At 40.2% G+C, this 22260-nt stretch overlaps 1 protein-coding gene across 3 annotated transcripts in view; it reads left to right on the forward strand.

Annotated features, from left to right (window-relative positions):
• The first annotated feature begins 304 nt into the window (after positions 1–304).
• USP3 (ubiquitin specific peptidase 3) overlaps positions 305–22260 on the forward strand; it is a 42424-nt gene continuing 20468 nt past the window's right edge. Inside the window, exons 1-3 of one of the 3 annotated variants that reach the window (XM_062501621.1) lie at positions 305–410; positions 15855–15915; positions 17658–17789. In XM_062501621.1, coding sequence (XP_062357605.1) covers positions 320–410; positions 15855–15915; positions 17658–17789 — 284 coding nt within the window. In that variant the 5' untranslated portion in view covers positions 305–319. Of the gene's footprint in view, positions 411–905; positions 1033–15854; positions 15916–17657; positions 17790–22260 lie in introns of those variants that run through there. The other 2 variants (XM_062501624.1, XM_062501622.1) reach the window with 2 other exon arrangements.

Genomic DNA, 22260 nt, shown 5'->3' on the forward strand with positions numbered 1-22260 from the left:
CTGGCTGGAGCAGTTGCACTGTTCCGGTGGCAGGGGTTGGGAGCGGATGCTCCCACAGGCCCTTGCTCCCCTCAGCACTCCGAGCTCCTCGCCGGGCCGGGCCCTGGCGCGGCAGGCGGCCCGGAAAGCCAGGAGGTAGGGGAGCGGCGCGCGGAACGGACGGGAGGGAGGGCGGCTGCCCGCAAAGCCCGGCCCGGCCGCACGCGGAGCAGGAGATCGTCCTTAAGATGGCTGTTGTGCGCGGGTCGCCGCCGCTGTAGCGCCGCGAGGAGCCGCCCGCCCCGCTCCGCCGCGCCCGCCCCGCTCCGCCGCGCCCGCCATGGAGTGCCCGCATCTCAGCTCCAGCGTCTGTATCGCGCCCGACTCGGCCAAGTTCCCGCAGGGTTCGCCCTCCTCCTGGTGCTGCAGCGGTGAGTACGGCCTGCGCTGCGCGGCCCTCCCCGGCCGAGGTGGCCCGGCCGTTCCTTTGTCCTCGCTGCCTGGCGGCGGGAGGGCGCGGGGGAGGGCGGCTACCCCGGCCCGCACCCTCCGGCGCTGTCTGGCGGGACCCTCTGATGGGCGCTGCGCCTTTCAGCTGCCGCTGAGCCCGCAGCAGAGCCGTGTGTCGAGGCGGGAGCGGGGACTTCCCTCCCAGCTCCGGCCCTGCCCCGGGCTCCCAGCGCAGCGCTGTCCGGCCCGGCGCGGGCAGCAGACTTTGTCCCGGTGGGATCAGCGCCCGCTCCCCCCGCCCCGGCGCCGCGGAGCTCTGAGGGGCCGCGCTCCGCGCTCCTTTTGTCTGCCAGAGGAGCTGCGTGCTCGGCTCTGCCCCGGGACCGCGGCTGAGGGGAAGAGGAGCCGCAGGGTCAGTGTGTTCTTCAAATGGGGCTGATTATTTTCCTTTTGTTTTTAATACACGTTTTCGGAAGGACTTTAGAGAGTGTAGTTTCAATAAGACTCTTGCGGCTGAAGGCGTCGCTTGGGACCCTCCTTCAAGCCAAGGAGCATCTCATTGGAGGTGGCCTGTGGGGGTTTAGGAGTCACGCTCACCTGCCTGTGAGTCGGTAGGAATGTAGTGGTCGTCTTTTAGTTCTTTGATTTAATAATGCAAATATCCCGTCGTCATTGTTGTCCGTCGCGTGATCTTTTCAGGGACATTCCCTTTAAACATGCCGTGCGCCAGGTGTTTTAAATTTAGCTTTCTACACAGATAACCCCCGATGTTTGCTGTCGTTGTTTGTTTGCTGTAGTTGTATAGTTGTGCTCTGTACGAAAGCGGACACAACCACATTGGTTTAAAGTAGGGGAAGTAGGCCCCGCTTAGGGTAGCAGTGGGACTCTGCCTGTGGGCACTGGAGAGAAAGAGAGAGAGCCTCTTTTGGGAATGAGTGACCGGGGAGCGCTGAAGGGCTGGATGTATTCTAAGGTGTTTTTTTTCTTTTCTTTTTTTTTTCTTTTTTAAGGAGAGATGCTTCTCCTTTGTCTCATAGTGTCAGTGCCTTCGTGTGGGAAGGCTGCTGTTTACTTTACTTCTTCTCTGACTGCAGTTTCCGGGAACCAAGGTGTGGTAGTGTTTCTGCTTCCTTTTGCCAAACCAGTTGTTCTCTGTTGATTTAGAGGGTGTACACTTTACAGTGGAGTTGTGTGGAGAAATGATTAGAAGGAAAGGAGAAGTACAGGAAAAATTGTTGTCCTAATGGTTTTTTACCGAAAAAAAGAAAAAAAATATTGACAAGGAGTTTAACTCTGTAAGTCAATCTGTTATCTTCAGAATATCAAGGATAAGTGGAGTTGTCAACAAGAAGCATATGGCAGTAGGGAACCACCCTTCAGAGAACTTAAAAAAGATAAAAGTATGAAAACTAAAAATATATGCTGAGGTATTAATATAACTTCCTAGCTTAAAATAATAGCCAGTTTATGGTTGCTCTCTTATGCATTCTGCTTCTCAATAAAGAAGTTGAGCAGTTAGAACAAATTTTTCTTTGTTGTTCAGAGGAGTTTCTCACAAACCAGCATTCACAGGGAGAGCCAGCTGCTGGGCAAATCACCCGAGTTATTTTACAGCACTGAGGCAGGAGGAAGGTGTGAGGGCTCTTTGGGAACTGAATAATGATGGCACTGTTTTCTAGGGGAGGTTTTTTGTTTGTAATGGTTTTTAAGAAAATAAAGGTAAGTCACACAGTATTCAAATAGATAATTGTAGAAGTCTAAGCAAGTGGCTAGAGAAAAAAGCTAGGTACATTGAACTTAAAACAGTCCATTGAACAGCAAGCTCTTATTAATTTAAAGCAAATGAAATTGTGGCTTTTTTAAAATAAATGTTGTATTTCTGCTAGTAAAGCTGTAGTGCCTCAGTTCTCACTTCCAGCTAGTAATATGTGATTATTGTCACATTAACTCTCTAATAGTATGTAGAGTACTGTCTTAGTCTTGTTTGTACTCATTTTTGGTGATACTAAGTTTTTTAAAGATACCTAATCCTGGTTTATGTCAAGTCACAGTAGATACTATGTCTTATTTGCTGGGTTTGATGTAACTTTGTAATACAAAATTAAACAGAAAATGGTGCATGTAAATTAATACCTTGTCAACATTTAATGCATTTCCTATTACTTTTGATGCTGTTTTCTAAGATTTTGTGGCTTTAGTTCTGTTTGGTGGTGGTGGTGTTCCAGTTGTAGAAAAATATTTGGAAGGCAGTTTCCTGCAGTCTGTAATTACAGGGCATCTCTCATCAAGTCCGTTGTCTTAAACGAACTCAGAACTTGTCAGTCCTGTTCCTAGTTGCTGCTGACCTATCCAGAAAAGGATAGCGATCCAGGAAACTTTCTGGCAGCCACCTGATGTGCCAGTGATAGCAAAATGTTGCAGAATAGGTTGGAGAGTGAGTTTTAGTTCAGGCTGCCAGTGACTATTTTTATCATTATCTGGTGTTCAAGAGATTTGTGGAGCTGTAGTTGCCATGCTGAGCAATGTACACTAGGGAAGTATTTTTTTCTTGTCTCTCCACAAAAACACTCGATTTCAGTAATAACTTCACAAGGTAATAGGGGGAGGTACTTTTGAATATTGGTACTTGACCGTGAATATTGACTATAACTGTATAGTGGAGGGGTGTTACATTTGGTGCTGGTATTTGGAAGCCGGCCTTACTGAAGGTAGTGAGTAGATTAGAGGAGTGTGTGCATCAGCCTGAGCTCCTCCCTTGCCCTAAATGAGTTTCCCTTGAAAGCTTCCTGCCAGAGTTGCTTTGGAGGTCTTGTGGTGAGGGAAGATTCTTTTAAAAGCACTGAGAGGAAGCATTGACAAGTGAGGGTGGGATCCAAATATCAGTGGGTTTGCTCACAGTTAATAAGTAATGCAATATGTTCATTTTTAACTGTCTACATCTTCTGTTATGTTCCTGTTAGGTAGTTTGAAAGTCAGAGAGTTTAGTATTTAATCCAGTCAGACCTGTTCTGTACAGTAAGCAGTGCAGAAAGCAGCATGTATTTGCTTTGAGAAGCCTCAAGATTATCAAAAAGAGAGCACAGAATGTTTTGGGGTTTTTTGCAGATCTATAGGCAGGTTGTTGTTGTTGTAATTGGGCATTTAGGAGGAGATGTATATGTAAAGAAGAAATGGTACAGAAACTGAAAATGGCTTTTAATCAGTGCTGTCATGTGAAATAATGTGGGCAGATATCTACTAATTCCAATTGGAGTGCAGTCTTTCCACACACTTTTATTTCTGAAACTTATTGCTGAAGTTGGAAGCACAGTAGCTGGAGGCATTGGCAGTACTGTGTCACAGACTGAAGGTGTTGCATTTGTATGATGTGCCATACCTTCAGCACTGTTCTGCCAATCACATAATTATGAAAAGTGCTCTGGAGCAGCTCAGATGTGGTATTTCTCAACTGCTTTTCATAGACTCATCAAACCACAGGGAGTCCTGCCTCACCTTAGTGAGATTGCAATCTTCTAAGCACACCTGTGGAAGTCTGGAGAGGTTCTCCAACTTTTTTCTGTGTGGTTAAGGATTCATTAATTGTTCTCACTGGGCTCATTGGTTGTTCAGTGTAGAATTTGAAGTTCTGTCTTTAGAAGAACAACTGCAGACTGATAGGATTGTGTCTGCTGAAGTAGAGATTCTGTGATGAACTTTTTTTTTTTTTTTAAAAAGGAATTGTGCTTGTGAAGGATGCTTAAAACTTGTTTTTCAGATCACAGTCAGTTGAATACTTCCCCCCCAACCCCTTAAATAGCATAGTTTAGTTAGGTATTGAAGAGCAGTTCTGGCTGTAGACTGGTATTTCCTGCAAAAGCTGAATATGTATTTGCCTGGCATCAGTTTTTGCATTCTGATTTCTGCTGTATAAGAGTGGTAATTGCACCAGTGGTCAGAAACATACGTTGTGGGATTTGGAAATGATACTGGGAATATGAAAGACAGGAGAGTCAGCTTGAGCAAGGTGTTTGAGGCCTAGTGAACAGTGATTATGGGGGAAATCTACATGCTGAGTTAACGAGTTTTTTTGTATGTGTTAAAGTTACCAAAATATTTGGTAAATTCAGTTTGTTCAGAATAACCCCAGATATCCCTGAGTGCTTATTTAGATTTGAGAACAAATGTTTTGGGCTGAGTAGAATGTGACTGCACTGGGTCAGGCTGCTTTTTGATTTTTTTTTTGTTTGTTTTTTGTTTGTTTTTTGTTTGCCACTTCCCTGCCTGCCCCCATCAGGTTTTGTTTTCTCAGTTAAATTAGTCCCACTGTTCTGCTTTCACTGGGGTAAGTAATGCCATTCTACAACACTGTGATTTTTGGCTTTGAACTGTTCCAGTTAGTGCCAAAACAAGTATAGTGTAAAAGCACAGGTACAGACTTTACCCTCTTGGCTTTCCTTTTCATCCCAGCTGCTTCTTATTGTTGCTTCTCCATTTCCATAAGTATTTGTGTCTCTGTCTGCTTTTCCAGTTTTATTACTAGAGGTCCTGATTTCTTCTGTCTTGTCATGATTACTGTAGTTTAGGAGAAGGGAAAATTTGCTGTAATTGGAGAGGAGTAGGTAGGACCTTATTCCTAAGAAAACTTCAGATCTCTGCATGTAAACTCGAGGTAAGGTTATGGGCAGTGTGTGGACCTAATGGTCTGTATTTTGTGTGTGAGGATTATTTGTCAGCCTACACCTGGAAAAATAATTTGGCCTGGAAATTGGCAGATTTATTTTGAAAAGTAAATGACAAAGTGAATATAAAAAACAAATTAACCCTTTTTATTCAGTCACTTTAATTTCAGAGTTCAGGGTACTCTTTCACCTTTTCATTAATCTGGGTCACTGCTATGCAGGAATGCTTGTTAGTAACTCTGTGTGTTGTTTTATCTCCTTAGGTTAATTCCCTGGCTATTGTTTTAAGTTAGCCTGTTAGATTTGGGTTTTTTCAGGCTCAGTCTTGTTTCCTTAAAATTGGTTTGGTTGGTTTTTTACCCATTTGAATTGGTTACTGATGTGTGAACTGACCATGGGGTCAGGGGCTACCTTGGCCTGTGAGACAGAGCACACTGCTTTGGAACCAGTTCTGTTAAAAGACGCATGTTTATTGAGATAAGTCATAGTTTCAGATGAGACAGAAATTTTCATTTCAAAAAGAAAAGTGAGTCTTTATTTTCAGATGCTTAATAGCTTTCAAAAGTCAGTAAACTTAAACTGGTGGTGATAAATATTTTCTAGATTTTCTTTTCAAAATTTTGTTTATACTCTACTCAACAATCATAATCTATCAGAAATTGAACTTAACTTGGAGAAGAAGTGCTTCAGAGGAAAGAAGTAGACATTTAGTTGCCTTTGAGAAACTAGATCTAATCTTATGATGATTTTGAAGATCAACTTTGAAGGACAAATTTTACTACTGACTGTTCTAAGTATCCAGTGTTTTGAAATGACTCTTCAAAGTGTGGCAGGTAAGGAGACAGGATCTCAGATGAGGAATTGTGGAAGCAGGATGAGACACTCATTGCATATGGCAGACTCTTGATTTACCTCAGATTAGGGAAGATCTCATTACAGATGGTTTCAGTGTAAGCAGGATGATTTTTACCTGCCTTTCCCAAGCTCGTCAGGGTATGCAGGTGTTAAAACAGTATTGCATTATGCTTTGTTTGTCTGATTGTGTCAAGGTGCTGAGGCTGACACATTTAGACTTGCTAATTTTTTTTTTTGTACATGAGTGTCTAAAGTTGACAGAGTGAACATTTCAGACCCAGTGTTTGGAATTAAATTAAGCTTTGAGCCGTTTCTCGTTTGATCAGTCACTTAATTCATTAACCAGTTCATGCTTTGCTTTCTGTTTTAACTAACATTCCTTATGTAGGAAAAAAGTGATTAAAGGCCATTAATTCAAATATTCCATGACATTTAGAAAGTGCAATTTAAAAAAAACATTGGATCTGAAAACTAGTTAAGGCTGTTTAGATTTATACTTCAGTATCGTTGGAGGAAACAGATTTTATTGTAGAGTAAGTTGGAATTGCTTTATGGTGCCCTTGTTATGGGAGTAGTGTAAGATTTTGTCCTTAAGAATCCTTTTCCTCGATTATAAGAGGGTGTGTTAAATGGTACTTGACATGATGAGTAGTACACTTGGTATTTAGCAGTCTTATCTTGTATGTCAAAGCAGTCCTCTGGGGTTACCCCCTTTGGAATATCTTGCATAATTTTGGGTCTTGTAAACACAGATTTCTGTGGCAGATGTAATTACCCTGGTGAATCTAATCCCAATACCCCCAGGCAGCCTGGCAGAACAGGGTGGTGGTTCTGCAAGTTGACCTGCCCCGGTGGTGCAAGCAGACAGCTTTTTGTCCATGAAGTTTGGGGACGGGGGTTGAAGGTCCTTATTTATATCAAACAGGGAAATAGTGATTTTTCTAGGCAATTCATAGGTGGGAATAGGAGCATCTGCTTGTCTGTGTCAAAATACGTGTATTTTCTCAAAATAGCCTTGATTATTTTAATTTTGGTGGGTTTTACCTTTCAGTTCATGCTTTGATTTTTTTTTTAATGTTTTCATCCACGTCTTTTCCCTTTCCCCTCCCCCTTTTCCCTCTCCCCCTTTTCTCCCTTTCCCCCTTCCTTCTTTCTTTTTCATCACAGGGATGGTTTAATGTGTCTTTTGCTGGTATTGGGTAAGTAGGGATTTAATAGTGGCAACTACAAACAGATTAAATTATATAAAGAAAGCAAGAAGACGTCTTTCTGTCTTTTCCCTCCTATTCCCTGCTTGAATATTTTGATGTGCTATTAATTACTGACTTAGTCAAAATGACATTATACTGTTGGCTTTGCTGTGTTTTTTCTGGCTGCTGTCTGAAAATGAGCATTTATGTGTCTCTCTCTAACATAAAGATTGACCTTTTTTTGTTGATGTTACTCTTACAGTGAGGAACAATATCTGTTTCTCTGTGAAGTCTAAAAACATTCAGTTTTAAAATACATGTATTTAAATGTGTATGCTAATTAGTTATCAAAGTTGCCAAACAACTAAAAAATGTTTTTAGAGTGTAAAGGATAAATAGAGGCAGTAATTTTTAAAAAAAATGCTTTTGTGCCTGCTTGTTCGTTAAGATCAGACTGCCCCAGTGTTTTCTTTGTCTGGCTGGCTTTCCATACTTTTCACTTTGCTTTCAGGTGGGATGTGATTTTTGTGGTATATGCAGGAAGATGAACTGCTGACACCTCTGCGTTGTCCTGAAGTTTGGCCGGGCATGTGGAAAGATGAGATAGATTGTCGGAAGAAGGTGGTGTAGCCTAGGAGCTGAGTGTCTGTGTGTGCCTGGCAGCGTCGCTGCTTTCTGTGTCCTCCCTTCCCCAGGGCAGCGGTGCAGCGAGCTCGGCTGTCTCTGGAGCAATGCTGGCAGTGACCTGACTGTGCTTTGGCACCTCCTCCCCACAGTTTGTTCAGCCACTTCCTGGGGACCTGTTCACACTGCTTAGAAGTTGTTATTCTGACCTCCCTGTCTGCTTTTCCATCACGGCACTGTGAATACGGGCAAATAGAAACTCCTGCATTTTTGCAACATCCCAGTTTCTCCGAGTGGAATTGTGATTGCGTAATCCGAGTGCCGAATTGAAGCCAGTGTGGTGGAGTGTAGGGGAGGGGAACTCCAGGCAGATGAAGCTGATCGAGTTGTTCTCTGGCATTCTTCAGCGTTAGGAATGTGTTGGGCACTTCAGGGACCGGTGGTGTTTAGTATATCTAGATTGTGTATGGTTTTCCACTGTAAATGGGAATGGTTCGCTGTAACCATCTGTGAAATTTCTTTTATGAGACTGAGCAATGCTTTTATTTAGCGCAAGGAGGAAGAATCTATATGTACAGGTATGCATGAACACAAATAGTAGTTCATGAACTATCCCTAAATGACTTGTCTTCTTACCTAAAACCCAATCTTTCTGATTTTGGCTGATAGATAAAGACAGGAAGTAACTTCAGGTTTTTTGCATAGCTGCGAGGGTTGTTTGTTTCTTTCTTTAAAAGTTCTTTGGACTCTTATTTGAATGTGATTTGAATAAGGCTATGATTCGATACTGTTGAGACTTTTCTTGATTGTTAAAGAAGGCTTTAAAATTTTTATATGCTTATCAGGAGACTTGCTTCCTTGTGAATTCTCTTGCTTTGATATAAATGTAATTGGAATTTCCTTAATATTTTCTCAAATTTTACTTCAGTTACGTGTATGTTAGCTCGTTTTAAAACAAAGCACTTTAAATAGTATAATTGAAAAGCTTTTCCCCTTCTCTCTGTTTTAATTTTGGCTGTTTTTCTTAAATATGCAGTAAAGATGTCTTAAAAATCTATGTAACATATTGTTAAATAGAATATATTTTTTTTGGTAACAGTTAAGAGCTTAGAGCAAATTCAGTGCATGTATGAACTTCTTTTAATGGGGTAGAGGGAAAGAGAGAAAGAAAAACTTCAAAATTAAGTTTGGAAACAAATGGGAGTATTCTTTAGAACCTGGACATAAAATCAGCTGGCTTCTAAGTGTAGAACCATGTCTCTAGTTTTCAAAGCCGCTAATGTTCCTTTTTCCTGCATTCTGTTTAGAATGGGGTTTTCATCCGCTCAGAGGTTACAAAAATGCTCTTGCAACATTTACTTTTTCAGTCACCTGACTTTTATTGCAGTTATTCACCTGGAATTGACTGGCCTTCTTAAATGTGGAGCAGATGCTTTTCCCAAATGCAAATATGCTTTAAACATTCCCCACCCAAACAAAAAAAACCCACAGTCCACAACTATGCACATTTAACTCTGTCTTGAACTTCTAAGAACCTATTCCTAGATTATAAGATAGTGTTAGCATTCTTACTGCACTTCTGGGTAAGTTAAGGCCTGGCCTGTGTTTTCAGTACTTTTGATTCCTCCTGAATATAAACATACAGTAGGGTCAGGTAATAATAAAGCTTGTGTGTACACTTGGAGGAACTACATTTTCAAATACACAAATGAATGTCAGAAGCTGGGAACCTCATCAATTGTGTTGGTATATGTGTACTTAGTAGTAAGGAACTTACACTCCCTGTTAGGGATTTTTGCATGCTGCTGGTAAAAATACTAATGTTCTTTAGGGCTTCTTTGTTTCTGGCAATAAAGTGTTTTTTCAATGCCAGAGTGTTTGATTCTGCGCATATCCACATACCCTGCAGTCTTGACTGATGTTCTGCGATGAGGAAGACTTGCAATTTTTGTCCTGAGATGCTGCTTATTGTATATGCTGGTTTATAACTGAGTTTGTGGGCCAGGAAGAAAGAGTGCACATGGCTCTCTAATGTTGTGATTTGGTCCATTCATCTTGGTGGAAGATCCTTGGTTCCAGTCTCAATTTTAACAACTGAGTGTTTCATGTGATGGATTGTGGAGTGCATGCATATTCCTTGCTGTGGAGCCTGCAGCCTAGGTGAAAGCTGTAACTGCTAAGCTGGGTGAAAGTTTCACTCTGTCTCTTGCTTTGTCTCACCATTCCTCTGAAGAAGTACTTAGTCATGGGAAGGAGTTGTCAGTCCTCCCTTAGCATTTAGAAGTTGTCTGTAAAGAAGGTCTTTCAAGGGGGAGGTTCGTGCATTAAACTTGAGATGTTCACATCTTGAATATGAATAGGGATTTTGTGGAGCAAACTCCTCCACTGATTTATTCAGTCTTTGAAAAGACTTATGCCTGCATCCAGAGGGAGTTCCAGAGCTGTGAATTCCAGCAGTGGGCAGAGCCTTTTTGCAGCTCTAGCGTGTAAGACCAGAGGAGGGGCCACATCCAGTGCATTTGTCTCCTTGATGTTTCTCATAGGTTAGTAACTTGAGTGATTGCCTACTTAAAATAACAGCTTTCATGGGTGACTCTCAGACACCTGATGCCTCTTGTGTATTGTGAATGGGACGTTTTATGTGCTGAATTCTGAGCTGTTTTGTCAAATCACCTTAAAAATTTTGCATAGAGTGATGGCTTTTGGATATCTCCCCATTGGCTGCAGTTAAAATGAATTAAAGGACTAATGTGTATGGGCTAATAGGTTCAGTTCTGATCTATGCTGGTAAAATTCTTTTGGTAAATTACTCAATCTCTCATTCTCATCTATAAAATAGAAATGGGCTTCCTGAGACATGCTCTGAATCCCGTGACTGAAAATCTTTGCATTTGAAATGCTATTACTGGAGGGGTTTGTATAAATTTGGCTAAATACTTGTACAGAATTTTGTACTGTCGCCAGGATTTTTGCTTGCAAATTTCTCCCACCCTTACTTCCAGATTCTTGGAAAAGGTAGCTTTCAGTCTGATTCCTTAGGCCTGATGTGTCACAGCAGAAGGGTCGTGTTTTACAGAGAAAGGGTTTCTCATTTCGTCGTGTGGATTGTTGCATTTTTTCTTTGCATGTTGCTAGTGGAGACTGCCCAGCTCTTTTGCTGCAATTGTCAGGTTCTGTAAGGAGCAAAATGGGAGTCCCGCTACTAAATCGCAATTAAACAGGACAATGAGAGATTTTTAAGGCAAAATTAAGGTAAAAGTATGGGAAGGGAAAAGTAGTCAATTTCTTGTAACGGTACTTTTGTGGGTTTTTTGGACAGGCACATGTGTGTCACATGATATAGCATGCTGTGCTTATGTAGCATATGTATGTGTTTGTCGCCAAGTGCTCGTGTTTGTGGGATGATTTCCTCAGTTCAGTGTCAGTGTACCACTGACACCATAAATATGTAAATACTGTTCCTTCTTCCTGAATGGAGCAAAAGTGGTGTTTTTTTACTCAGTTTAGCTTGTTTCAATATAGGTGACCCATTGTGTGAATATGAAGTGTGCTGACCAGAGGTCAGTTAGTTTGGAGATGTTTCTGTGCAGGTCACTGTGTTATTGAGGTGTATAATTGGGCCAGTTAACATAGGAGTGCTGCTACAGCTCCTTCTTAGAGCTAAGCACAGGCTGTCTGGTAAAGGCTTGGAGACTGACTGAAATAGTTTAGTGACCCTAATCTTGTTTCTGTTCAATGTCCTTTCAACAGAAAGACCAAAGTATTGCACTTAATATGCTGATATTTGGTGACCTTTACTTTAGTGTAACAATGAAGGGCTATTTTAAACCCTGGCTGTAAGCACAGTTCTGTAGCAACTCTGGCCTGGGGTCACTTGTGCTGTGTTGATCACATGGCTGTGCTGCTGCCAGATCTCTGGCAGAGACTGCATCTTGCAGGTTTCTGAACCTGGCTGCTGTACAAAAACTGTTTCCTGTTTGTCTCTTCCTCTTCCTGCTGATTTTTTCTATTACCAGTTTCTCAGCTATGCAATATGCTGTTTAAACAAACCCATTTGTTCCACAGGTTGGTTATATACTTTTACATAGCTGTAACTTTCCCTCAGTGGCAGTTTGCATCTTTGCTGTGTAAGAAATGCACTGTTTGCCAGGAGCAGTTGTGCTTCACATGAAAACTGACTTGGAGTCAGTTTTCAGTTTTTTTCCTTATTGAAAACTGACTCCAAGTCAGTTTCCAATAAGGAAAAGTCATGCACGAGAAGTTCATATTTGCATGATCATGGGGGTAGGATGGGGTAGGGACCCTGTGGTAAGAACACCAAATAGATTAGCCCTGTCTTACTCATTCTACTTGGCATAACTCAGTGAACCTTATCCAGGTGATTTGCAAAAAGTGGAAGCTGCGTGGACATCTCTTGAGTGTTTCCAAAGTTACATGTGAGTCTTTGCTCTCCTGGGGATGGGTTGATGTTTCTCTTCATTTAGAGAGGCCTTTGCAGACTGTGTAGCACGTCAGTATTCAGGTTTTACTTAGAGAAATAATTCTGTAAAAGAATTCTTCCTATTACATGATGAAAAAATTGTGTTGCTAAGCTTCTGAATTAAGATAATATTGATGTAAGGTGGCAAATGGCCTCAGATAAGATTGTGGCATTACAGCTTTGCTTTCCCTTTTCTTTTGACATGTTAGTGTCATCTTTGCCCAACCATTTGAATCTATTCTAAAAATTCAGCAAATTGAGGCAGTTGATGGCTGTTTCAGTAGCCAAACTTCCGTTAAAGCTGAGAAAGCAGCCAGTGTTCCTTGGTCTGTATACCACTAAATAAGACAGGTAATTTTTTTTTTAATGCAGTTACAATGTTTGACCTTAATTTTAACCCAAAATAAGGGATGCTAATGTAATGCTGCCCTCCCTTTTTAAAGCAGTGATAAAAGAAAAACAAGCCAAACCCCCAAATCCCAGCTGGGAAACTGATTGGGGAATGAATAAATCTGTACCTATACAAATGGGTTTGAAAGCCATTTCTCATTATTTAGTGTGTCTGACCTGAAAGTCCAGAACATCCAAGTCTGTTTTAGGGGTCAGCTTCTGGGGCTGTGTAATGTTCTTCACATTGAGAAGGGATTTGCTCTGCCTCTCACTTCTGGTCCACTTTGAAGCTTACTTACATGAAGCATTCATGTCAGTACCCCATCTCAAAGGAATAATGTGCAGTGTCTTTACACATGAAGCCAAACTGTTGACCTCTAGTTTAGATTATAAGCAGTTCTGGACAGTGACTGTGGTTTTGCTGTACATTCCATGGTGCCTGTCTTGATACAGTCCTGACTAATGCCGGAAACTTCCAGTCTAATTTATAAAGTAGCAAGATAATAACTGCTTCAGGATCTGAACTGAGGAATGCCTGGAGAGCCAGGCTTTAATGCAGCCAGCTGCCAAGCCAACCTCAGAAAATATAGAATGCGATCTCCAGCAATGTGTTAAAAAAATCAGTTTTGTAATTATCGGAGAACAGACAGAATTGGAAGTCACAGATGTAACACTGGATTCTGTGTTTAATCTTAGTGGGAGTCATTTCCATGTGGTGTGAGCTCTTTGTGGGTGGAGATGTTTGTGCAGAAGATAAACGACACATTTCTGATGTGATGCAATTGGAGCAAAGTTCTTCCTAAAAGTTAAAGGCAACAAATGAGCCATCTATTCCTAGTCCCTGATATAAAAGATGGAAACTTTTAGTATATGTGATTTTATTTTTTTGGCATTGTGCAGAGGTTGGACTTATTTGCTGGCTTTGCATGGAACATTTAAACCTGTAGAGTGAGCACTCCTTCAGTATAATTTAACACTTGACAAACAAGCAGTAGAGGTATTTAAAGTACCTGAATGTGAAATTGTAATTGTCTCATTGGGGTGGAAAGCAGAAGTAGTAGTTTCCATCATAATTCTTTGACCTCCTGGTTAAGAACCAGTTCCAAGCATAGATGAAAACATAGTGAATGCAGACACGTTGTTGCACAGTGGGAGATGTCTGCTAGGATTTTAATGCTAGGAAGACCTTTTCATGGAAAGTGTAGGATAGGGCTTTCTTCACACAGCACTTAAACACAGATTAAGTGTATGAATGGTTTTGGCTTATTTTTCTTCCCTTCTGGTTAGTTTTTTACATTGCAGTTTGTTAATTCAAGCAAATAATATTGTATCTGGGTAGACCAGTGGTTCCTTTAGCCCATTTTTAATTGACAATGGGTGTTTAAGATCTTCCCTTTCTCTTCTGTTTGCCAGTGTTAAATTTGGGGATTCTTGGTAACATTTTGGTCAAATTAGACAAACTTCTTCACCCTTCCTGAGTTAAAATGTAAACCAAAGCAGGTCTACCTGGCTGCCCTCTGTCTATTGCAAGATGACTATCACAGCAGTGGGAATAAGCAGCTTTACAAACAGAAAAATTGGGTTTTGCTGAACCAATGCCAGGTAACTGAGATGTGTGAGAAAATCTGTTTCTCAAGTAAATGAATGAAGCAGTTCTGGAGTCTTGACTAAAGAGTTTGAAGAAATTACTTCATAGAATATTTCTGGAGAACGTGTCTTTTTACCCCCCCACATAACACAGTAATATTCTCATTTTAAACATGCCTTGGATTTAGCTTTTGAATTGAAATACAGCAGCTGTTTGTAATAATGAATTCAAATGCAAAAAAAACCCAGTTGTTTAAAAATCAGTGTACTTTTTTTTTTTCCCACCCAATTTAAATCAAAAAGGTAAAACCTGGTAGTGGAAAAATATATTAGCTCTTCTAAATAGCTAAGCTTGTCAGTTCTCTGCTGAATCAAAATGGACCCCTTTTTAATGAACATTTAATTTGATAAAGAAACTACTTTTATCTTGGTTTTCTCTAATAGTCTTGGATCTTAACAGTTTGCTATGTACCACGGTTTGTAGCTTGGTGAACAGTATTTTGAGTTTTGCTGCAAATCCTGAATTAGCCTGCTCAGACGGTCCTACCCTGGAGCAGCTTCTGTACTGCTTCATTTCTTGTTTTAAGGTGTGACTCCAGAAGGGGAGGGCTGTTCTCAAGCTTTCCCACAATAAATAACAATACAAGCCATTTACATGTACAACCAGGGTCAGCACTCTTCTCTTTGTCTTTCTACCCCCCTGGCCTCACAGACCCTCATGTTCCCAATGCCTTTTCTTTCCACTGACTCTTCACTGGCTGCTCCAAGCAGCAGAAATTTAAGGTGTGTAAAATTTATGGGTCTGGTATCATACCTTTCTGTATTTTGGGGATAATTGAAGTTGCATTTTATTTTTGTTTTCTGCCCTTGTAGCAGTGCCCTTAGCATTTTATTTTCATTTTCTTATCATATTAGTTGAGTATTTGAAAGTGTAATATTATTTTTGTAGATTCTGTGTTAATGGATAGTTATTAACAATTTTATGTCATTCAAATCTAAGCGTTGTATTTTATAGCATCCCTCTTTCAGTGACCTGATGCTGGGCTGGAGTTAGAGTTGCATTATCCCATTTCTGTGGCTCTGTCCTGGGATGGTGTTTCATCTTATTTTTAGTGTTTGCCACATTATTTTTTGTTTAAGCCCTTTACCTTAAAACATCCATGTTTTAAATTTTCTTGACTTGAAATCTGACAGTGAAAAATTTAGATAACATCTGATGCCTTTTAGTAGATTGTGAGGCACAGCACTGGTGTTACATTTTAACTTTCCAGCTGCTTGTGCAGGACTGAGGCTGAAGTCATTATGGTTAAGTTCTTTACCAACACTGCAACATAGGAATGCACATTGTATAGGTGGTGAGTATTATCATACTGTGCATTGCACAGTAATTTATTCTGTGTGCTTCTTATCAGATTGCCAGGCTTTCTTGCAACACCTTCTTTAAAATGGTTTCTTGTAGAACAAGTTTTATGAAACAAGAAGTGCTGTAGCTTTTTATCCTGTGTTCACTGGACTGTTATTAAAAGCCAAAAGAAAGAATTGGAAGGTTTGCCAGTGTTTTTGTCCTGATATTTTGTATTGTATTTTAAAATCAAGTAGACTTCATTCATTTGACACGTTTTTTTAAAAAATTTTTTATAGTGTGCCGGTCAAATAAAAGTCCCTGGGTCTGTCTGACGTGTTCGAGTGTCCATTGTGGAAGGTGGGTACAGTGTTAGTGTGCAAATCTTTTAATCAGACCTTTATCTTTCTCCTTTATTGTTTGACTCTGAGGCAGTTCATTCAAAATTTCCCTGAAATAGACCTTTCATTTTCTTATTTAATATTGTGTGTTTATGCTTAACATGGTTCCTTGCTACTTTATGAGAGTCCAGAGATTACACTCAAGATATGGGGGTTTTATTTAATTGGGTTTTTAAAGTAAAGTGGACAGTAAATGTGATTGTTCAGTTCAAAAATTGTGTGAAGAACTGATAAGTTAGTGGGTTATCGTAAAGTTCCATTCAGTGGAAGATGTTTCTTGTGTGATAAGACAAATACAATAAAAATTGTGGCAAAGCCACAAGTTGGCACAGCTTATTTTGAGAGAAGCAGCAACTATTCAGCTGAGACTGTAAATAGCTTGAATGTACTGCAGTGTAGTTTCAGACCTAAAGTTATTGCCACAGCATGTAAGAAGGCAGCTGCCATCAGAATTCCTTCAAGCTTCACCTTGATGTCTGTATTAGTTGAAGTACACCAAATAAATTGTAGAGGAATTATATAGTCAAATGCTCTTATTTATGTGTCAGGACAGTTGTAGAAAATGTGTTGCTACATAAATGTTTGAGATGCACATATTAGTGGAATGCAGTTACCTGTTGCCATTCAGACAGTTTCTGAGATGTGAACATGTTTTCATCTGTTGGTAACATCTGTGCTGGTGTGCTGTTATTCTGGGAAAGCATCATTATGCTTAGTGACTTTGTCTTTTAAAGTGGATTGAATGAATTCCAGGTTTTGTTTGTTTGATCTGGGTAGCACTAAGTGCTAATGTGTCTTACTCAGTTTTTGACACCAACCCTTTTTTCTCTCTATTGATTTATTTAATAAATTTATACTTGGTGAGAGCTAAGAGAGGGGGAGATATTTCAATTGTTTATTGTACACCATTGCATACCATGAAGTATTTTAATTATTATTAATCTTAAAAAAAATTACTACTGTCCACAAATGGCCTTTGTTATCTGTAGTTGGTAGACATTGAGTCAGTTATGTATGCAGTTTGTTTTGTCTTTCCAAACTGCTCCTATCCTTAGAATGGAAAATAATTGAATAAGAAGATAAAATATACCTTAGGGCTCTTGCATTTATAATGGAAATTCTTTTTTTTTTAATCGAAGGTGCTTAATTTCCTATATCTCAAACTTTGAGCATGAAAATGCTCATTGTGTCAGCAGCAGAGCTGCAGGATTTTACATTTCTTATTCTGTTATGTAACCACAAGCTCCAGAGCCCTTCAAGTTCATGAACTCAATGACTGTAACATGCTGCAGAATGGGAAAGCTGAAAATGGGGGTCAGCAGTCTGTCAAAGGGATCCCAAACACAAGTGCAGGGGGAAAAAAAAGTAGAGCTGTAAGAAGAGTATATGGGAAAGCAGTACAGGGAACCAACTGCACTGCAGATATGGGAAAAGAGAGTTAAGGATTTTTTTCCATTGTGGAAGTGCATTAGTCTGTTTAGAGCACACATCCTGGGGTTTGGTCAAGGAGGTAGAGGGGCTAATTTGGACCGTAGGAGAGAGTAAAGGGGGAAAATGTTGGAAAATTTAGGCAGTGTTTTCACACACGTGAATTGTCCTTTTTAATGCTGATGTAAATGTTGGGTGCCTCTTCCTATTTTTTAAATGAATGTTGATCAGATGTTTAGAAGTATAAACTTCTTTCTTTTACATTTATTTTAGATATGTGAACGGCCATGCAAAAAAGCATTATGAAGATGCACAGATTCCTATGACCAATCATAAGAAAACAGAAAAGCAGGAGAAAATTCAGCATACTGTGTGTATGGATTGCAGTAGTTACAGTACATACTGGTAAGGGTTTAAACACTGTAATTTGACAACCATTTGTATATTAGAAGGTGAAAACATCAGACTCTTGTGCAGCATTATGTTACACACATTTTGGAGCATTTCATCTTTTGATTTTCAGACCTGTCTTTTTGGAACACTGCTTTTTCATGTGTATTGTAGCACTGGCTGTAACTAAACTCTCACATGTCAAATGTCTTAAACAGAAGAAACTTTCTGAAATAAGTGTTACAATGTTTGGAGTTGCTTCTGTTTGCGTTGGGGTATGTGGAAACCCAAACCTCTTAATTGCAAAAGCTGTTTGATTGTCCTTATTCCTTCCATCAAGCTGGAGAGCCTTTCACATATCCTTTATTTGTTAGGATTCAGAAAGCAAACTATTACACTGTAATTCCTGCCCAGGAGCTCTGAACTCAATTGTGTTTGCATGTGTACCTTCTGTGAGTCTGGGAAAGTGACGGATCCTGTTGGGAAGCAGCATCAAGTCTCTGGCAAGAGTAAGGAAAAGAATCAGAAATGTTTCTTCAAACAGCACAATGGCCTGGGCTAATTCCTTCTGTGGGGCTCTTGCAGTGTGATAAGCACTGTTTAGGGAAGCTTGATGTTGATGCTGCTAATGTTGGGTTCCTCACTGTCCTTGTTCCCCAGAGGGCAAAGACTGGAGGCAATGGAAAGCACTGCTGTTTGCCTCAGCATCCTCCATCCTCTTCCCCTGTAAGCAAACCTGTGCTTCTGCATTTGCAGGTGCTCCACAGTTTCTCATGTGTGTTATTACTTGTGCAGTGTGACAGTGCAAGATTTGAGCAGTGTAAATCTCAGGGAAATCCCTGTTATGGTCTTGTAAAGTTATTGGACATGTGGCTTCTCTAATTGATATTTTGTTAAAATAATTGGGTGTCTTTTGGATAGTTCATCAGGGAAAAAAAATCTGTTTGTTGAATTTGGGTATCCAGTTTTATGAGGAGTGCTTCTGTAACAAGTATTTTTTTATCCCCTGCAAGTAAAACCCCAGTTAGGTGATTTCACTGAAGAAATGTTGTTGGAGCAACTCAGAAACTACTCAGATGATGGTGGAAGCAGCTCTAGGCATTTAAGCATAGAAGAAGGGTTTGAGTAGCTTTGTGATTGTCATGGTTTAACCATGACAGTGATGTAGAGGAATTTTGCTTTTATTTGCATTTTATTTTAATGACCAGCATTTTTATCTGCCCCATGTGAATACATGAGAAAACAGTCAAGTTTTCTGAGGGATACTTATGCACAAGTTATCAGCATTACAACAGCTGTGGGAAGCTAGTTTCACTTTCCTAAATAATACTGAGTATTATACTGAACAGCTGAGTTCTATGTTGTGGTTTTCTGTTTTGTTTGAATTATGCTCTGTCTTCCAGTCATTCTGAAGGTAATAATCTGTGGAGGAATTTTAGCAGGGTGTTTGATTTTTTTATTATATCTCCATTGTGACACATAGTGTTCCCAACTTGCTGAGGCTTGATGAGTTACAGCAGCAAGTCTGAGCATCCTGCTGACCTTATCCCAAACCCCTGCATGGGCATTGCAAAATACCAACAGCCAGACTGGGGGCTGTGGGATCTGTTAGTGACCCCAGCTGTGCTGGGAGGGCAGGCAGACCTGCACCTGCAGAGGTGTGTGTTTGTGGGAGCACAGAAGGGAAGCAGTTCAGCATGTGATGTCCTTTCTGCTGTAGTCAAGGGCTGAGTCATCTATGGATGAGCTGGAACTAATTGTAGCCAGCTTTGCCTTGGGGAGTTCCTGTTGTGGGTAATTCACCAGCAAATTACAACTTTGTGCTAATGTGAAGCTGAACAAGTTTAAAAAGCAGTTTATCTTTGCTTTCATTTAGGATATTTCAGGTTTTTCCCACATGATTATCAGGGAAAGATACTGCAATTTGTTACTGCACCCAATTGAAGTAAGCACAGAAGTTTAAAGATGAAGCAGAAGGCATCCAGATCAACTTTCCCCCCTTTATTTTGAGCAGTGCTGTGGAGACTACTGGTTAAAGCAAATAGTTGGGTAAATTTGAGATATAATTAACTATTGTGGAGGGTGAATGAGCTTTCAATAGCTTTGAAAGGCTATTTGTGAGCTGCAGTATAGACATGAATCCAGTAGACAGTGCTAAGGTTATGCCATGATGTTTCTTTTAAGTGAACTTTCTATGTAAAGATTAATATTTTATGCTACTAGTCTGGGCTGCCTCAGTAATTTGAAAGTCAATAAAATACCATCCTAAGACTTAATTGAATTTTACTTCTACTGTAAAAATAATGCAGATACTTTGATGCAGTGCTGGCTTTTGTACTCTTATTTGCTCTATTTACTGCACAAAGTTGGGTAGGATACTCTTCCTCCATTTTTATCTTGTGGATCCCGATTTACTGTGTTCCTTGGATTGCAAGATAGCAGCAGTGAACTGGCCAGTATAGGCTCTCTGAGAATGGAGCATTTGATCCTTTGCCTTCCTTTGGCTACACCATAACATGTCATGCAGTCTTTCCAGAGGGTTTTGTTGTTTGCTTACTCAGTCCTCCTATTCAACTGCTCAGTCTTACCAGTGGAAGAGTTGAGAGAATTTTTTAATATTTTATTTATTATGAGAGTACAACTCTCTTCTTGAGTCTTCTGTCACTTTTGAGACAATAGATGCAATACTAAACCCTTAGGCTAAATTACGTTTTTGTCCTTAACTGCTGAGAAAAAGAGAGTCCCACTTTTTTGGAGGTAATCAGCCTTTCAGTTAGTTCTAAAGTAATACATACAGAGTTAGCCAGAAGTGCCGATCTTTTTTGTCTTGAAACTATGATAGGATGCTTTCTCATTCTATGTTAGTTGGTTTTTTGTGCACGAGAAGTAAAATGATACATATAAGAACCCTGCTTTCCTGAAAGAGGACTCCTGTAAATTGATTTTCTCTGCTAGTGCACAGACAGCTGGCACAGAAGAAGAAAGGCTCCCCTGTTTATATATTTGTGTAATATGTTTCCTGTATTCATTTAATCCCAGACACAGTTTGCAGCTCAGATTTCTCACCCATTGCCCTCCTTGTTATCCCTTAAAGGGGTACAGTTGTGTCAGGGGTGTGTGTGTGTTCGTGGGTGGTGTAAAAATAGCCAACTGTCAAGGACTTAGAAAAATCCTTTTGTAGTATCTGTGAAGATGGTTCTCTTTAAAAAACAAACCAGACTTTACTGTGCTGGTGCCATGAGCATTAGAAAATGAGATTGCTTAGTACTATTATTTTGCATTCTACCGTCAGTGAAAATAAGAAGAGTAAAAATTAAAAAGGCCTTTTATTCAGAGAGTAGAACTTGACATTTTTGTTTACTCATACAAGGTGTTGGCATAACTATGGAAACCTGACTTTTCTTAATTTTTTGTGTCCTTCAAATTCTTCAGATATAGTCAGGGCTTTTAGACACAGCATGAAGTTCTCTCTCTTCTAAGCCCTGTAACAGCACTAAGTGCTCCTGTTCCCAGAGCAGTGCATACATTCACTGGCTCAGTGCCACTTTAGATGCAAATGAGGCCAGGCCTTGGAGGTAGCAGAGGTACTAAAAATAGAGCATATAGAGGAAAATGCTGTGCTAAGCCATATAACAGACCCTCTGCAAGAACAGAATTTGTTCTGTGTTGCTGCTCTTAAAGCATCTTGTAGAGCTGCTGTACCCAAAAAAGCTGTTTGTTAATTTGCATTAATACTAAGGATCACAAATTAAGCAGCTGTTTTGAATGCCATCTTGACATATAGGATATACTTTCTCAGCAGTTTACCCTTAAGGTGTGTGGGCTTAGCAAATTGGAGTTCCTAAAACATAAACTACTTCTAAATCTGTTTACTTGGTTTATCCAAAAAAAGATTGGAGGTAATGCAGGTACTTCTAATAGTAGTGCTGAATCCTCAGTGTTGCAAGAGAGGTGGTTTAAAAAAAACTACCCATTAAAAAGAGAAGTTTGTCTTGATTCTCAGTGAATTTACAATTACTTTTCCAGTGTTGGAAGGACCCTGACATTTACTGATGTATTTGGTTTTATTCTTCCATCTTGGGGCAAGTGCTAAATTGGTATGTAAAAATAAGGTTAATCTGATCTTCTAGACATGGGAGCAGTGAAATCATCTTTCAGCAATAGTATCTCATAGAGGCTTTCTGTGAGCTTGTATCTGCTTCCATGCCCTGCTTTTTCAACAGTAGCTAATCCAGCATTAGTAGCAGACTTGACTGTGCTGGTGCAGCCAGGGTGCCCCTGCTCAGGAGTCCCACAGTGTGGATTTAGGTGTCTGGGCTCATGTGCCATGGGAGTGGCAAATACAGGAGCACCTCATTAGGTCTTTGTAGATGGTGGCTGAAAAAGCTGACAAGGACTACCTAAGATACGGCTGAAAAAGAAGCACATTAACAGACTTCTTGCCCCTTCCAAACTAAAAAAAACCTGGTAATCTTACTAATTTCTA

Source organism: Cinclus cinclus, chromosome 13 (genome assembly GCF_963662255.1).
Source record: "Cinclus cinclus chromosome 13, bCinCin1.1, whole genome shotgun sequence".
Lineage (NCBI taxonomy): Eukaryota > Metazoa > Chordata > Aves > Passeriformes > Cinclidae > Cinclus > Cinclus cinclus.